This window comes from Bufo bufo, chromosome 1, assembly GCF_905171765.1.
Source record: "Bufo bufo chromosome 1, aBufBuf1.1, whole genome shotgun sequence".
Lineage (NCBI taxonomy): Eukaryota > Metazoa > Chordata > Amphibia > Anura > Bufonidae > Bufo > Bufo bufo.
Genome location: NC_053389.1, coordinates 219,132,593 through 219,147,254, shown reverse-complemented (window position 1 = coordinate 219,147,254; position 14,662 = coordinate 219,132,593). Strand labels below are relative to the sequence as shown.

The 14,662-nt window shown below is 45.9% G+C and overlaps 1 protein-coding gene across 5 annotated transcripts in view; it reads right to left on the bottom strand.

Annotated features, from left to right (window-relative positions):
- The window catches only part of PIK3C2G (phosphatidylinositol-4-phosphate 3-kinase catalytic subunit type 2 gamma), a 145,320-nt gene that overhangs the window by 5,642 nt on the left and 125,016 nt on the right, over positions 1-14,662 (bottom strand). For all 5 annotated transcript variants that reach the window (XM_040435314.1, XM_040435305.1, XM_040435298.1 and 2 more), the window contains 5 exons: positions 12,773-12,888; positions 11,323-11,492; positions 9,554-9,710; positions 5,181-5,290; positions 4,881-5,052 (listed from right to left, as the gene is read on the bottom strand). In XM_040435314.1, coding sequence (XP_040291248.1) covers positions 4,881-5,052; positions 5,181-5,290; positions 9,554-9,710; positions 11,323-11,492; positions 12,773-12,888 — 725 coding nt within the window. The remainder of the gene's footprint in view (positions 1-4,880; positions 5,053-5,180; positions 5,291-9,553; positions 9,711-11,322; positions 11,493-12,772; positions 12,889-14,662) is intronic.

Below are 14,662 nucleotides of genomic sequence, written 5' to 3'. Positions count from 1 at the left end.
TATTTAGCTGTTACCCCAGACACCAGGAGACCCATGAGGAATGAGGCACTTGTGGTGTTTATCAACTTTTAAATCATTGGAGGACCATGTGGACATCCCATTCTGGAATCTGGGGGAGATATGAGCAGTAGCTCATTGATTATCACCCAGTATTTAGAGGCCCTTTAAAAGAAGTTCCTCCTAGTCATGCAGTGATGGGACATGAGATAGATCATTAACTACATTATGAGGCAGAATGTCAAAACATCAAAACCTGACCACAACTAGGTGATGACAACATGATGAGTAGGCAACCACATCATGATTACTACTACCATGTGATAACTACAACCTGGAAACCACTACCACCACAACCTGGTGACCACCATCAACACAAGATAAGCACAACCTAGGAACCACTGCCACCATGTGACAACCATTATGATGACCACACCATCATGTGATAACAACTATCACCACATAATCTTGTAGGACAAGTAGAAGTTAAAAAAATATAAAAATTTAGGGTGGATATCTTGAGTGTCCTTGCTCCTGCTACAGTTACACTGACTTCTGTGTAGAAACATAGGATGGATTCTTGCTGTATGAATCATCTAGTGCAGGCTATTGTTTTATTAAAGAAGCAGGTTCATACTGCTTGCCTCCATTGTTGCGGTCACATGGCACCAGTCCCAGCAGTTTTTCTGCCTGCATCCAGTACTTCAAGCCGCTAGAAATCTGGCAGCAATCTAGTCTCCAGATTCTCATCATGAAAGTTTTAACATGGATTCTTAATAATTGATTGCATTTTCAGCACCAGCTCCACATTCCAGTTCATCCTCCAAGCAGGTACATGGTAAACATATGTCATCCATGTTAATATCTCAGGGGACCTGGACACAACATCCTGGGCCCTTGGTGAAACAAACAATGTAGCACACTGCACCACTGCAAACAATGTAGCACACTGCACCACTGCAAACAATGTAGCACACTGCAATACTGCAAACAATGTAGCACACTGCACCACTGCAAACAATGTAGCACACTGCACCACTGCAAACAATGTAGCACACTGCACCACTGCAAACAATGTAGCACACTGCACCACTGCAAACAATGTAGCACACTGCACCACTGCAAACAATGTAGCACACTGCACCACTGCAAACAATGTAGCACACTGCACCACTGCAAACAATGTAGCACACTGCACCACTGCAAACAATGTTACCTACTGCACTACTGCAAACAATGTAGCACACTGCACTACTGCAAACAATGTAGCACACTGCACCACTGCAAACAATGTAGCACACTGCACTGCCAGAAAACAAAGTATCATGCTGCGGCACCACTACTACACGGCACTGGTGCAGAGCCAGAGTCTGGAAAATGAGCTATAATAGTTAGACCAACCTATAAGAAAACCTCAGATAAGTGTATACAATACACTGGGGTCTAGTATAATATACGAAACCAACCAACAAATCAAACCAATAACCCCATAAGAATGAGAGAACACATATAAAATATATGTAATTTATTGACACAATCAGATAACATATATTATGACACAAGGCACCAAGGTAAAGGAGGGTGGGACGCCCCATGTGAAGGGATCATGAACAACCACCCTCACATATACCCAACTAACAAGGAAAGGTGGGTCACAGCCCTGGGTATGGAGCCACATAGATTTGGGAAAGTTGTAAGCTTGCCCAAAGTAACATATGTCTGGTACATGCAAATAAAAAGTGAATATGGTCACACCTAGCAAGCTTGCCCTCCCTAGGTAGCATAGATGGCCGGGCCGGGATCAAGGCAGGGCAAGAGTGCTAAGTGTAAGCAGTAACACTGGAGTGACAAACTATCCTAGCATAAAGCAAAACATAAATTACCCATGGTATGCCGGAACCCAGAGTCTGTGACCGAAGCTGCACCTCGACGCACGTTTCGCCTGGAGAGGCTTCATCAGGAGGTAGAGGTAACTAACAATGTCCGTCTTTAAATAGTGTGGTCCACAGCCGGCAATTAATTAGCGCATGCGCCCAGTGATGTGGAGCATGACATCATAGAGGCGCGCCACCGAGTACCAAAAGCCAGGCGAGGCAAGCCCACCGGATCACATGACCAGCCAGGGGGAGGGAACCGCACTGACAGCGCACAGCCACAACCTCCTCCCGTCCGATCACATGACCCGGAGGCGCGCGTCAGCCGGCTCACGAAGGACCAGGTAAAGGAGCGCCACCACAATACCGCCCCACAGCGCACTGGTGCGATACACATATGCCAGGTGGAGGTGGAACTTGGAGAAAAGCAGATCGCAATGTAATTAGGAGTGTTTGCCCAGTGGTCCGGCATACCAAAGCAACATTAGGTGGATATAACAATGCCAAAAGCGCAGAGTAACCAATTAGAGATCTATTATATCTATCCATTACAAATGCATATGGAAACTGAGTCCCAATATATTCCCCATGTTGGTATGGGCTAAGGAACAATAATACATATACAAATACAACGGTACAGTATTCAACAGGCAAATTAATCCATTGAATCACACCTTATTAGGTGGTTATAAACGACCATGATTCCAATGACCTGTACCGTTGGTGGAGAATTGACCCTGAATATGTATAGAATCATAGACATAAAAATAAAACTGTGATATTAATGCATGTGGATATACATGATTGTGTGAATGCAAAGTAAATACATGCGACATGATTGTGCACTAATGAGAGGCCATCAACCTCTACTAGATAAATAAATAATATCTACAAGGAAAGGTGCTCTCCCATACCATTATTACAGTGTCATCAGGGCCGTTTGAAGGAATTTGGGGGCCCCAAGCAAAATAGACAGGGGGGCCCCCCCCCCCCCCCCCCTCCACACCTTACGCACGCAAAGCCTACAGGAACCACAGTATAGCCATACAGTTTAAGTTCACCCACACTTTATATAAAATAAAAAAGGAGGTTTACAGTGCAAATACTGCTGTTGCATTTAATGTGCATGAAATTTGAACAGTGCCATCCACACAGGTCTCCCCCCTAAACAGTGCCATCCACAGATCTCCCCCCTAAACAGTGCCATCCACAGATCTCCCCCTAAACAGTGCCATCCACAGATCTCCCCCCTAAACAGTGCCATCCACAGATCTCCCCCCTAAACAGTGCCATCCACAGATCTCCCCCTAAACAGTGCCATCCACAGATCTCCCCCCTAAACAGTGCCATCCACAGATCTCCCCCCTAAACAGTGCCATCCACAGATCCCCCTCCCCTAAACAGTGCCATGATGGCACTGTTTAGGGGAGGGGGGGGGGGGGGCTGTGGATGGCACTGTTTAGGGGGGAGATCTGTGGATGGCACTGTTTAGGGGGGAGATCTGTGGATGGCACTGTTTAAGGGGAGATCTGTGGATGGCACTGTAGGGGGATCTGTGGATGGCACTGTAGGGGGATCTGTGGATGGCACTGTTTAGGGGGGATATCTGTGTGGATGGCACTGTTTAGGGGAGGGGGGATCTGTGGATGGCACTGTAGGGGGATCTGTGGATGGCACTGCCATACACAGATCCCCCCCTAAACAGTGCCATCCACAGATCCCCCCTCCCCTAAACAGTGCCATGATCATCATGATGGCACTGTTTAGGGGAGGGGGGATCTGTGGATGGCACTGTAGGGGGATCTGTGGATGGCGCTGTTTAGGGGGGAGATCTGTGTGGATGGCACTGTTTAGGGGAGGGGGGATCTGTGGATGGCACTGTAGGGGGATCTGTGGATGGCACTGCCATCCACAGATCCCCCTACAGTGCCATCCACAGATCCCCCTCCCCGACGCTCACAGCACAGCAGTATATTTATAAACGAATCAGTAGCTACTTTAATCATTGCTCAAGTCATTACTGAGCTCTTTACTAGGATTGTTTGGATATCTCTGACTCTGGTCTCTGACTCTTACTTTGTCTTAGCTCCGGTAACAACAGCAGGCAGAGCGGGGGGCGGCGCTCACTCACTGACGTCACGCGCCTGCGCCGCCTAGTGGGAGGAGCAGGCGCGTGACGTCAGTGACAGTGAGTGAGCGCCGCCCCCCACACTGCCTGCTATTACCGGAGTCCGGAGCTAAGACAAAGTAAGAGATATCCGAAATAATCCAAGTAAACAGCTCACTCAGCAATGCCAATGAGCAATGATTAAAGTTAAAGTAGTCGGGGCCCTGTATATTCTAACCCCCAGGCAAGCGTCCCTGTCACCATGGGAACGCTTGGGGGTTAGAATATACCATCGGATTTGAGTTTTTTACGATCTCACTGAGCTCGAAAAACTCAGATCCGATGGTATATTCTAACCAGGCAAGCGTCCCCGTCACCATGGGAACGCCTGGGGGTTAGAATATTTTATACCATTGGATCTTCTGAGTTACTCTGCTTGGCCAGCTCGGGGCCCCAACCAGCTCGGGGCCCCAAGCAATTGTTTGTTTTGCCTGTCTATTAGCGACGGGCCTGAGTGTCATGCATAAATAAATGCATAGAATCAATATATCAATCATGATAATAGTACATATACGGCAAGCTTACAACTTTCCCAAATCTATGTGGCTCCATACCCAGGGCTGTGACCCCCCTTTCCTTGTTAGTTGGGTATATGTGAGGGTGGTTGTTCATGATCCCTTCACATGGGGCGTCCCACCCTCCTTTACCTTGGTACCTTGTGTCATAATTTATGTTATCTGATTGTGTCAATAAATTACAAATGAGCTATAACAGCCAGTGCAATGAACAACAACACCATGTGACCACAACCTGAGATCTGGACCTCACACAATGTTCACACTGAACCACTTCATGGCATGGGAGTCAATGATGAATATTATAACCATCTGCGGAGCACTCACCGCCCTTTGCACCTTCTGCATTCCCTTCACTGCTGCTCTCTTGATAAACTTGGTGAGGGATGGGGTCATCTCTTCGCTCATTCTGCTTAGATCGGACGGCGTCATGTTCGCAAATGCATGGATCAGGAAGTTCAGCTTCACCGATGGACTCTCCAGACTCTCCTTGATTTTGCTGCAGAATGAATCACAATGTCCTCAGCTATGGTCACACTAGGGACTGTAATGGTGACCATATTGTTGTCACCAAGCTTTCCTAGATGATATGGGAGGAATAGATCACACTTTGCCTTGGGACATTACCTGGTAAAATAATTGGCTGCTTCTACATCAGAGTCATACGGGCGCAGTTTATTGTGGACATACTTCAGATCTTCCACCGTGCACAGCTCCGGTAGGCCGCCCTGCAGCATCTGCCAAGATAATGGAGGTTGTGAACTCTCAGCCTCTGAGCCGTGTTATATCTGAATGGATGTTGGATGACAACCACTGATGGTTGCCACTACAGGGTTGAGAAGGACTTGTCACTGAACTTCCCATGCACCCTGAATGGCCTATTAAATAGCACTGTCATATACTGTATATATTCTTTGGCTCTCTCTCCTACAGCTTTGCCTGTATGTCAGTCTTCATTGTAGTTCCGTCAGTTGATTAAAAAATCAGGAGGCTTAGGATGAATAGAGGAGTCTTGGGAGATGGAGGAACTGTGTGTTTTGGAGGGGAGGTGTTATTTTTCCAACATACTGTGGAGTGTACAATGCATTTGAAAATTCTTCAGATCCCTTTATTTTTCACATTTTGTAATGTTGCAGCCTTGTGCTAATTATTATTTTTTAAATCCAGTTTTTCCTCATCATTCTGCACTCAATACTCCATAATGGCAAAGTGAAATCAGAATGTTCAAAATGTGCTAATTTATTAAAAAGCAATAAAATATTACATTCACATAAGTATTCAGACCCTTTACTCATGACGAGGGTATTGGTTATTTCCCGTTCACCACCTCCATTCACCTTAATAGCCCACTTCTAACAACCCCCCTTTTATTCCACCATTACACTTCCCCACCATTGAGCCCCATAACCAATAAAACACGGACCACCAGCTGGAAATGTAATGGCCACAGCATCCGTTTATTAAATAACAAATACAACATAACATACATAATACTGTATACCCCCCAATGGGGGGAGGTCCTTGAAGCCCCAAACATCGACCTGCCGAACCAGGGTGAGCCATTCTTGCCTCCAGCCGTAACGCCCAGCTCAAAGGCACCACCGAACGACCCCCCCTCGATTCACCACAACCTCTCGGTCCACCTGGGAGTCCAGCCCCAACCGTGGGGCCCCCCCAATTGTCCTCAGCTTCCACCATGACCAACTCCAAGGACCCCCCCCACCGCCACAAGCCGCCGTGACATGACCCTCCTCACAAGACCCTTCCGCCAACCTAACCCCGATCCCCGAAGTACTCCAACCAAAAGGGACGGGTGGGCGGGAGCTTCTCCTCTCTACCTAAAATGGCACCCTGCCTTCTTCCTCTCACCCTATTTAACCCCTTAACTCCACCCCCCAGCTCAAACTAACCTATCCTATCCTCAATCCCTACCTATAGCCCTCCCACTACCCTATTCCGACCCCCCCTCCCCTCTAGCTCACTAAACCAAACCCCCGTCATGGAGGCCTCCCCTAAAGGGGGCTCCACCCCCCCCCCCCCCCCCCAGTCCGGCCATTGCTGCAGTTGAAACACCTTAAGCAACAATTACAATTTGGGGATTTTCTGCCATTCTTCTCTGCAGATCCTCCCAAGTTCTGTCAGGTTGGATGGGGAGATTTGGTGGACAGCCATTTTCAGGTCTTTCCAGAGATGTTTAATTGGGTTCAAGGCAGGGCTCTGGCTGGACCACTCAAGGACATTCACAGAGTTGTCCCAAAGCCACTCATGTGTTGTCTTTGTTGTGTGCTTCGAGTCATTAACTTGCTGGAAGGTGAACCCTCGGCCTAGTCTGAGGTCCAAAGCACTTTGGATCAGGTTTACATTAAAAATATCTCAGTACTTTGCTCCATTCAGCTTTCCCTCAACAATGACCAGTCTGCCTGTCCCAGTCGCTAAAAAACACACCACAGCATGATACTGCCACCACCATGCTTCACTGTAGACAGGGCTGGCCTTAGGTGTTCAGGCGCCCTGTGCGAGCTAATCTTGTGCCCCCCCCCCCCCCTTCACCTAAACATACACAAAGAGGAAAACAATTTTTGTAACAAACAGTTTTTTTTATTACAGATAATTTAAGTGCAAGTGTAAACAAGTACAATCATACCCAGTGTCACCCATAGCCAGTCTCCTGCCCCGCCTAATCATACCCTGTCACCTTTGCCCAGTCCCCTGCCCCCCTTAATCATACCCTGTCACCTTTACCCAGTCCCCTGCCCTTCTTAATCATACCCAGTGTCACCCTTAACCAGTCCCCTGCCCCCTCAATTAGACCCTGCCCCCTTAAATTAAGGGTGACAGACACTGGGTATGATTAAGGGGGCAGGGGACTGGATAAGGGTGACACTGGGTATGATTAAGGGGGGCAGGGGGATGGGCAAAGGTGACAGGGTATGATTAAGGGGGGCAGGAGACTGGCTATGGGTGACACTGGGTATGATTAAGGGCCTTATAATGTGCCAGTAAAAAGGGACCCCCATAATGCCCCCCAATAATGTGGCAGTAAGTGTCCCCATAGATGCCCCTCCATCATGTGCCAGTATCAAGTGCCTCCCCCCTCCCCCCCACATGTCCCAGTATCATAATGCCATCTTGCCCCCCCCCAAAGTGCCAGTATCATAGTGCCATCTCTCCCCCCAATGTGCCAGTATCATAGTGCCATCTCCTCCCCAATGTGCCAGTATCAAGTGCCTCTCTCCTTCCCACCCCCCATGTGCCAGTATCATAGTGCCAAACCCCCCCATGTGCCAGTATCAAGTGCCAAACCCCCCCATGTGCCAGTATCAAGTGCCTCTCTCCTCCCCCCATGTCCCAGTATCATAGTGCCATCTCGCCCCCCCCAAAAGTGCCAGTATCAAGTGCCTCTCTCCTTCCCACCCCCCATGTGCCAGTATCATAGTGCCCCCCCATGTGCCAGTATCAAGTGCCAAACCCCCCCATGTCCCAGTATCATAGTGCCATCTCCCCCCCAAACATGCCAGTATCAAGTGCCTCTCCAGCCCCCCCATGTCCCAGTATCATAGTGCCATCTCCGCCCCAAAAGTGCCAGTATCAAGTGCCTCTCTCCTTCCCACCCACCTCCCATTTGCCAGTATCATAGTGCCACCCCCCCCAATGTGCCAGTATTAAGTACCTCTTTCCTTCCCCCCCATATGTGCCAGTATCATAGTGCTATCTCCCCCCTCCCAATGTTCCAGTATCAAGTGCCTCTCTCCTTCCCAACCACCCCCTCATGTGCCAGTATTATAGTACCAACTCCCCATGTGCCAGTATCAAGTGCCTCTCTCCTTCCCCCCCATGTGCCAGTATCATAGTTCCAACCCCCCCCATGTGCCAGTCCCCCTCCCCATGTGCCAGTATCAAAGTGTCTCCCGCTCCCCCCATGTGTTTAAAAAAAAACACTTATACTTACCTCCATGTCAGTTATGCGCTGCAGGCCTCTTCCGGCCTGTATGTCCATATATGGAGTCAGTGCCTGTGTATTCTAATTTAGCCTTATTTCAGAAAAGTTTCTGCTGGGACTCGAACCCACAACCTTCTGTATCAGAGGCAAGGCACTTACCCACGCAGCTATAAGAGCTGCATAGCTACTGACTGAAAAAATATGAGACTTCTACTGTAGACTCTGTTATAGCTGTTATAGTCAGTGTACATCTATACACATGACAGCTGCCCCAACACACCCAGCACAGCCCTTTAGGTGCTTTTTTTTGCATACTCCATGCAGGCTTTGATGTTTCTTTCACTGAGGAGAGGCTTCTTTCTGGCCACACTGCCATAAATCCCAGAATGGTAGAGTGCTGCAGTGACAGTTGACATTTCTCCCATCTGCACACAGGATCCTTGGAGCTCAGCCAGAATGACCATTGGGTTATTGGTCACCTCACCAATGCCCTTCTCCCACGATTACTTAGCTGAATTTACCACAGGTAGACTCCAATCAAGGTGTAGAAACATCTCATAGATGATTAAGAGAAATGGGAGCCCCCCAGAGCTAAATTTCAAGTGTCATAGCAAAGGGTCTGAATACTTATGTCCATGACAAAATTTTAGCTTTCCCTTTTTATAAATTTTTATAAATTTTTGCTTTCTCATTACAGGGTGCTGAGTGCACAATGATGGGGGAAAACATAATTTTTTAAAATTTTTGATAAAAAAGTGAAAGAGTCTGAAGACTTTCTGAATGCATTGTAATCAGGCTGTGTACACTCTGTAATTGGTGATTGGGCCCCTACAGGAACCTTGCAAGTTCTTCATGCTCCAGAAAATTCCTAACCATGCTGTAATGGTGACATGTCATTTGGGACTCTGTTGTGGCTCCATGTAACACGTGAACTCAGAAAGTACCATGTAACACTGCCAGGAACATTGCATCTACATAACAATCGAGGACCTTGTGTGACATCTACGATGAGAGGTTTGTAGTGAGAGATGTGCAGTCTGGGCCCCTGGGCATCACTCACCAGCTCCAGCAGGGTGATAATCAGGTAACTGTATCTCCGGATAATGTTGTATGCACAGCAGCAGAGCTCCGCAAACTCCTGAGCGCGTTCTGGTCGTTTACCTTCTTCAGTGATGAAAGACTCCATCTCTGTGGTGAATATGAATGGCGCCCTATCTCTGGAATGAAAAGATAACCATAATTAGTAACAGTTAATACTGCAGAGCCAGGATTTGTGGGTTATGAAAACTGCCTAGCTAGTACCATAAATTATTAATAAATAATGAGCTGAGTATTCAAGCAATAATATGATAGGAAACGAGCACAAGTTTAGCTCCGCAGCTGCTATGGTAATCTATAGAGATATGGAGCAAAGACTCCCCAGAACAGCACAGAGGAATAAGATATCACTAATATGACATCATTTTTCACTCGTTTTTATTTGGCAGCCTGTGGAGCTCTAGGTTGCCTAGCAACCAGTGGATCTTCTCTGCAGGTGACCACTACTTTGTTACATGCAGCAGTTCTGTCTGCTGTAAAATACACTGCGTCTCTATTTTGAACCAGCTTTTATTATCTGCAATACTGTAGGCTGCCTCTCCATGCTGCACAGGCTTGTATTTTCTGCTGTACAGTAGGCTGCCTCTCCATGCTGCACAGGCTTGTATTTTCTGCTGTACAGTAGACTGCCTCCCCATGCTGCACAGGCTTGTATTTTCTGCTGTACAGTAGACTGCCTCTCCATGCTGCACAGGCTTGTATTTTCTGCTGTACAGTAGACTGCCTCTCCATGCTGCACAGGCTTGTATTTTCTGCTGTACAGTAGACTGCCTCTCCATGCTGCACAGGCTTGTATTTTCTGCTGTACAGTAGACTGCCTGGCCGCCACCGCCTGACAATGCCGTATATTCTTGTATATCTTTTGTACTGTAGGCTGCCTATCCATCCTGCGCAGTCTTGCATTATCTGCCATACAGTACTCTGTGTATGCTGCACTACCTACCTCCATGTCTGATGATTGATGTGATTGATGCCTGTTGCCATGAGGACATCCCAGTCAAGGATACTGCACCCTGATGGGATGTCCACCTGGCGTCAAGCACTGGTCACATTGATCATCAAGTGTCTCTTTCTTCTAATTTGCTGCTCCCATTAATATACTCCCCAGAGTCATTAGCACTTTCGTCGCCTTCCCTCGCCTCGTCTAACACAAATTGCAGATGACGTTTCTCAGTTAAGCAGCTAATTGCCCATTCTCCCTGTATGTAGATTAAAGCTGGGGGGGGGGGGGGGGGGGGTTCTCAGCTCAAAGCTCTCCCCCCTTAACCCCTTTATCATAGTCAATGTGAGTTTGTCAGATAAAATGCTACACAACTTATACAATTATATAACTGAGTGTTCATTAGAAAGCAGATCAGGCAGGGGCATATGTAGGGGACCTCATGTCTAGGTTTTTTTTTACCTTCGTTGACAGTTATCACCCTCTCAAGGAATACCCCAACCCCCCAGAGATCAAGTGACACCAACATCACATTTGTGACATATGTTCATCATATGACCTGATATAACAGCATGAAAGCTTCAGCTTTTCAGACTCTGTCACTGTCTCAGTCACTCACTGATCTATGGGCGGAGGGGACAATAAGGCCATTGTTAGGATTATTTTAATTAAGCACTAATAAGAATCCAGTCCCCAGGCGCTTGCTCCACCTCCTAAATTTCCATTATTCCACAATTCCTCAGTCCTCCTGAAAAAGCCTTGGCGCCTATGTGTGTTACTTCACTTCTCACCTCTTAATTTTTCCAAACTTCTGTGCATTACCCATAAACTTCCCAAAGTCAATATGAAACATGTGACCAGAGCTGGTAAGCATAATGTTGTCATTGTGACGGTCACAGACACCCAGGAGGAACGTGATGACGCACCAACCAGCACAGGAGCACAAGAAGTTGTCAGAAGCCTGAGGAGGAAAGCCAAGAAAAGGTTACCAAAATGTGAGAAGAACTGTATACAAGAATGTATTGTACACCACCTACCAACCAACCGTGTCCTACAAAACTACTCACTATCCCCCTACCAACTGTGCCCACCTATAAACCTAAAGATTGTCCATACTTGCAGACACTGCCCACCTACCAGCCTGCAAACTGTACCTACCTACAGACTGTGCCCACCTACAAACTAATACTGAACCCACATATAGTGATTACCTATACATCATAGATACCAGCTGCTGCATCTTCCAGAGCTACATACCTGCTGCACCCTATATAACTGCCCGCATTGTTTGCTTGATGGTACCTGTCTGTGTAATGGAGAACAGGAATCTAGGAATCTGTGGTGAATTATTTAAGTTCCATAAAAGGGTACCTGCACATGTTGCGGATTACGTCCATTTTTTTTGCGTGCAAAACCCACAGCGTAATAAAGTATTGGCAAAGTGAAAGAGATTTGACAAATCTCATGTACACTTTAAATATTTCTTCCCAGCTGAAATTGACCTGCAGTGCGAATTTTGAAATCTGCAACATTTCAATTGTCTCTGTGGATTTTTAGTGCATTGCAAAGGGTGAGACTGGGGCAAAACTGCATCAAAATCCAGAAGCAACACGTGGATTTTGGTGAGGAAACGCTGAGAAATCCGCACGAAAATCTGCACAGAAATTCTGTTTGTCAAACCCCACCCATGTGCAAGTACTATAATAGTCTCTATACCTCCCTCCAGTGACTGCTCAGAGGGATGATTCAGGAATGATTCCCGGGGCAGGACAGAATCCGGAGTTAGGGTCTCAGTACAATGATAATATATGGGAAGGAAGACACACGGACCGTAAATTAGCAGCTGCCATACAAGTGCACACCATAATATTGCCTCTAGTTACCCCACAAAACTCCACCAGCTGCGTTCCTGAGAATGAATGGAGCTCAGACCATGAATCCTCACAATAATTACTGTGAGTCACCGTCTTAACGCTCGGCCGCCAAAACCACAAAGACGTGAGAGAGAGAAAGCTGATTAACACCTGTAACAAACCAAACGGACTGGTAAATGAAAATTGGATTCTGGTAACAGAGAGAGGGCAAAGAAGAAACTTAATCTGAAATGTAATCATAAGCCTCAGCGGACGGCGGTGGGGAGGGGCGAGTATATTGCACAGGAAGATTGAGACCTCGTCTGCTCATCCTTGACTTATTGTAATGAAATGATGGTTAGGAAAGTGGTGGAAGTCGAATCAGTACCATCTTGTTGTTGTAGAACCACTTCTTCATTGACGAGTCCTTCAAAGGTCCTAACAGGCCGGTCTTGTTCTGGATTTTGGCCAGAGTAATAGAATCTGGAACCAAATGAACCAAACCTTGAAAAAAAGAGTGCAATAAATACAAGAGTAATACATCTTCATCTACTACTGCCACTACTACTACTACATTGTCAGCATCATCACTCATGATCACTTCAATCAAAAGGATTATTCTAGCAGCACCTCAAGAGTATCTGCAGTTAATATAATAATTCTCCTCAGTTCTGTGCTCCATCAATGATCATCAGTCACCAGTGAAAAGCCCTTTTAGAGCAGGGGTGCACAACCTTTTTTGGTCCGAGGGCCACATTGTCACATCGCGATATTTCAAGAGGCCGCAAATAAAAAACGCCTATTACACAAGCCAATGCAAAGTGACTGGGGAGGAATGATAGCTACCAGTCATTCCTCCTTTTATTAGTTATATTGATTATTGGTAGCCCATCCCTGATTACACAGGAAGATATGTTGCTGATAAACTGAACATCTTTCATCCTGATAAAATATGCAAATCAGCTGACAAACAAGTGATTGCTTATTTATCAGCTGATCGGCGGCACAATTATACAGGCAGATATCAGGAATGAGCGCTCCTATAAAGACTTGTTCCCAGTAATTGTCCTGAATATCATGCAGTGTATTAGGGGCTTAAACAGACGCAAACAGATGGCATTTGCCAGACGGATCCGGATGCGGACCTGTCTGACAAATGCATTGAAATACCGGATCCGTCTCTCTGGTGTCATCTGGAAAAAAAGGATACGGTATTTATTTATCTTTGCATTTGTAAAAGTCTGCACATGCGCAGACCGGAAAACTGGATCCGTTTTGCCGGAACACTTAATGCTAGATCCGGCACTAATACATTTTAATGGAAATTAATGCCGGATCCGGCATTCCGGAAAGTGTTCAGGATTTTTGGCCGGAGAGAAAACTGCAGCATGCTGCGGTATTTTCTCCGGGCAAAAAATTTAAGAGGGACTGAACTGATGCATCCTGAACAGAATGCTCTCCATTCAGAATGCATTAGGATAAAACTGATCCGTTTTTTCCGGTATTGAGCTCCTGTGACGGAACTCCACACCGGAAAAGAAAAATGCTAGCGTGAAAGTACCCTTAGCGCATGTGGTGGTTCAAACGGTTGTAATTTTATTTGTCATGAGTAAGGGCTTACATTCTGAGTAGCCCGAAACGCGTAGACTAAGATTGCTTTTCCTGGATGTATTTTTATACCGCTTTAATAAAGTATCGATTTTACCTCTGCGAGACTGAGCTGGATTTCGCTTTTCGTATGGACTCTAATTTAGTTTGTTGGACTATCAAAATAATTTTTGCAACAACTTTTTACGTGATACATAGGGTTTTATTATTTATTTTTACTTTTATTTAGGGGAAAACTGTAGAAAACTTTTTTAAAGTCATTTTTTTCAAACTATAGCTCCTTATTCTTTAAATATTCAAACTGACACCAAAATAAATTATTATAATTAGTTCCCTACTATGTGTCGGTTTTTTGTTATATAATATGTATGATTTCATGTGAATGGGGTGATAATGGGGACGGTTTTGGTTGGTGTGGGTGTTTATGTATTTTTATTTTTTTTTTTACTTAATTTTCATATATTTCTGCTACATAAAATGTCCTATTCACTGCCTATAGAGAAGGTAAAAAAGAAAATAATAAATCTTTAATGAAAAGACCAGTTAAGAATGAAGAAACACCCTTGACAGGTAACTTTATGTGATACTTCTTATCCAAAATAATGAATGTATTGGATCAAGCTTAAAAGGGGTTTTCCAGGAATTAAGAAAATGTAATTACTTAAATATT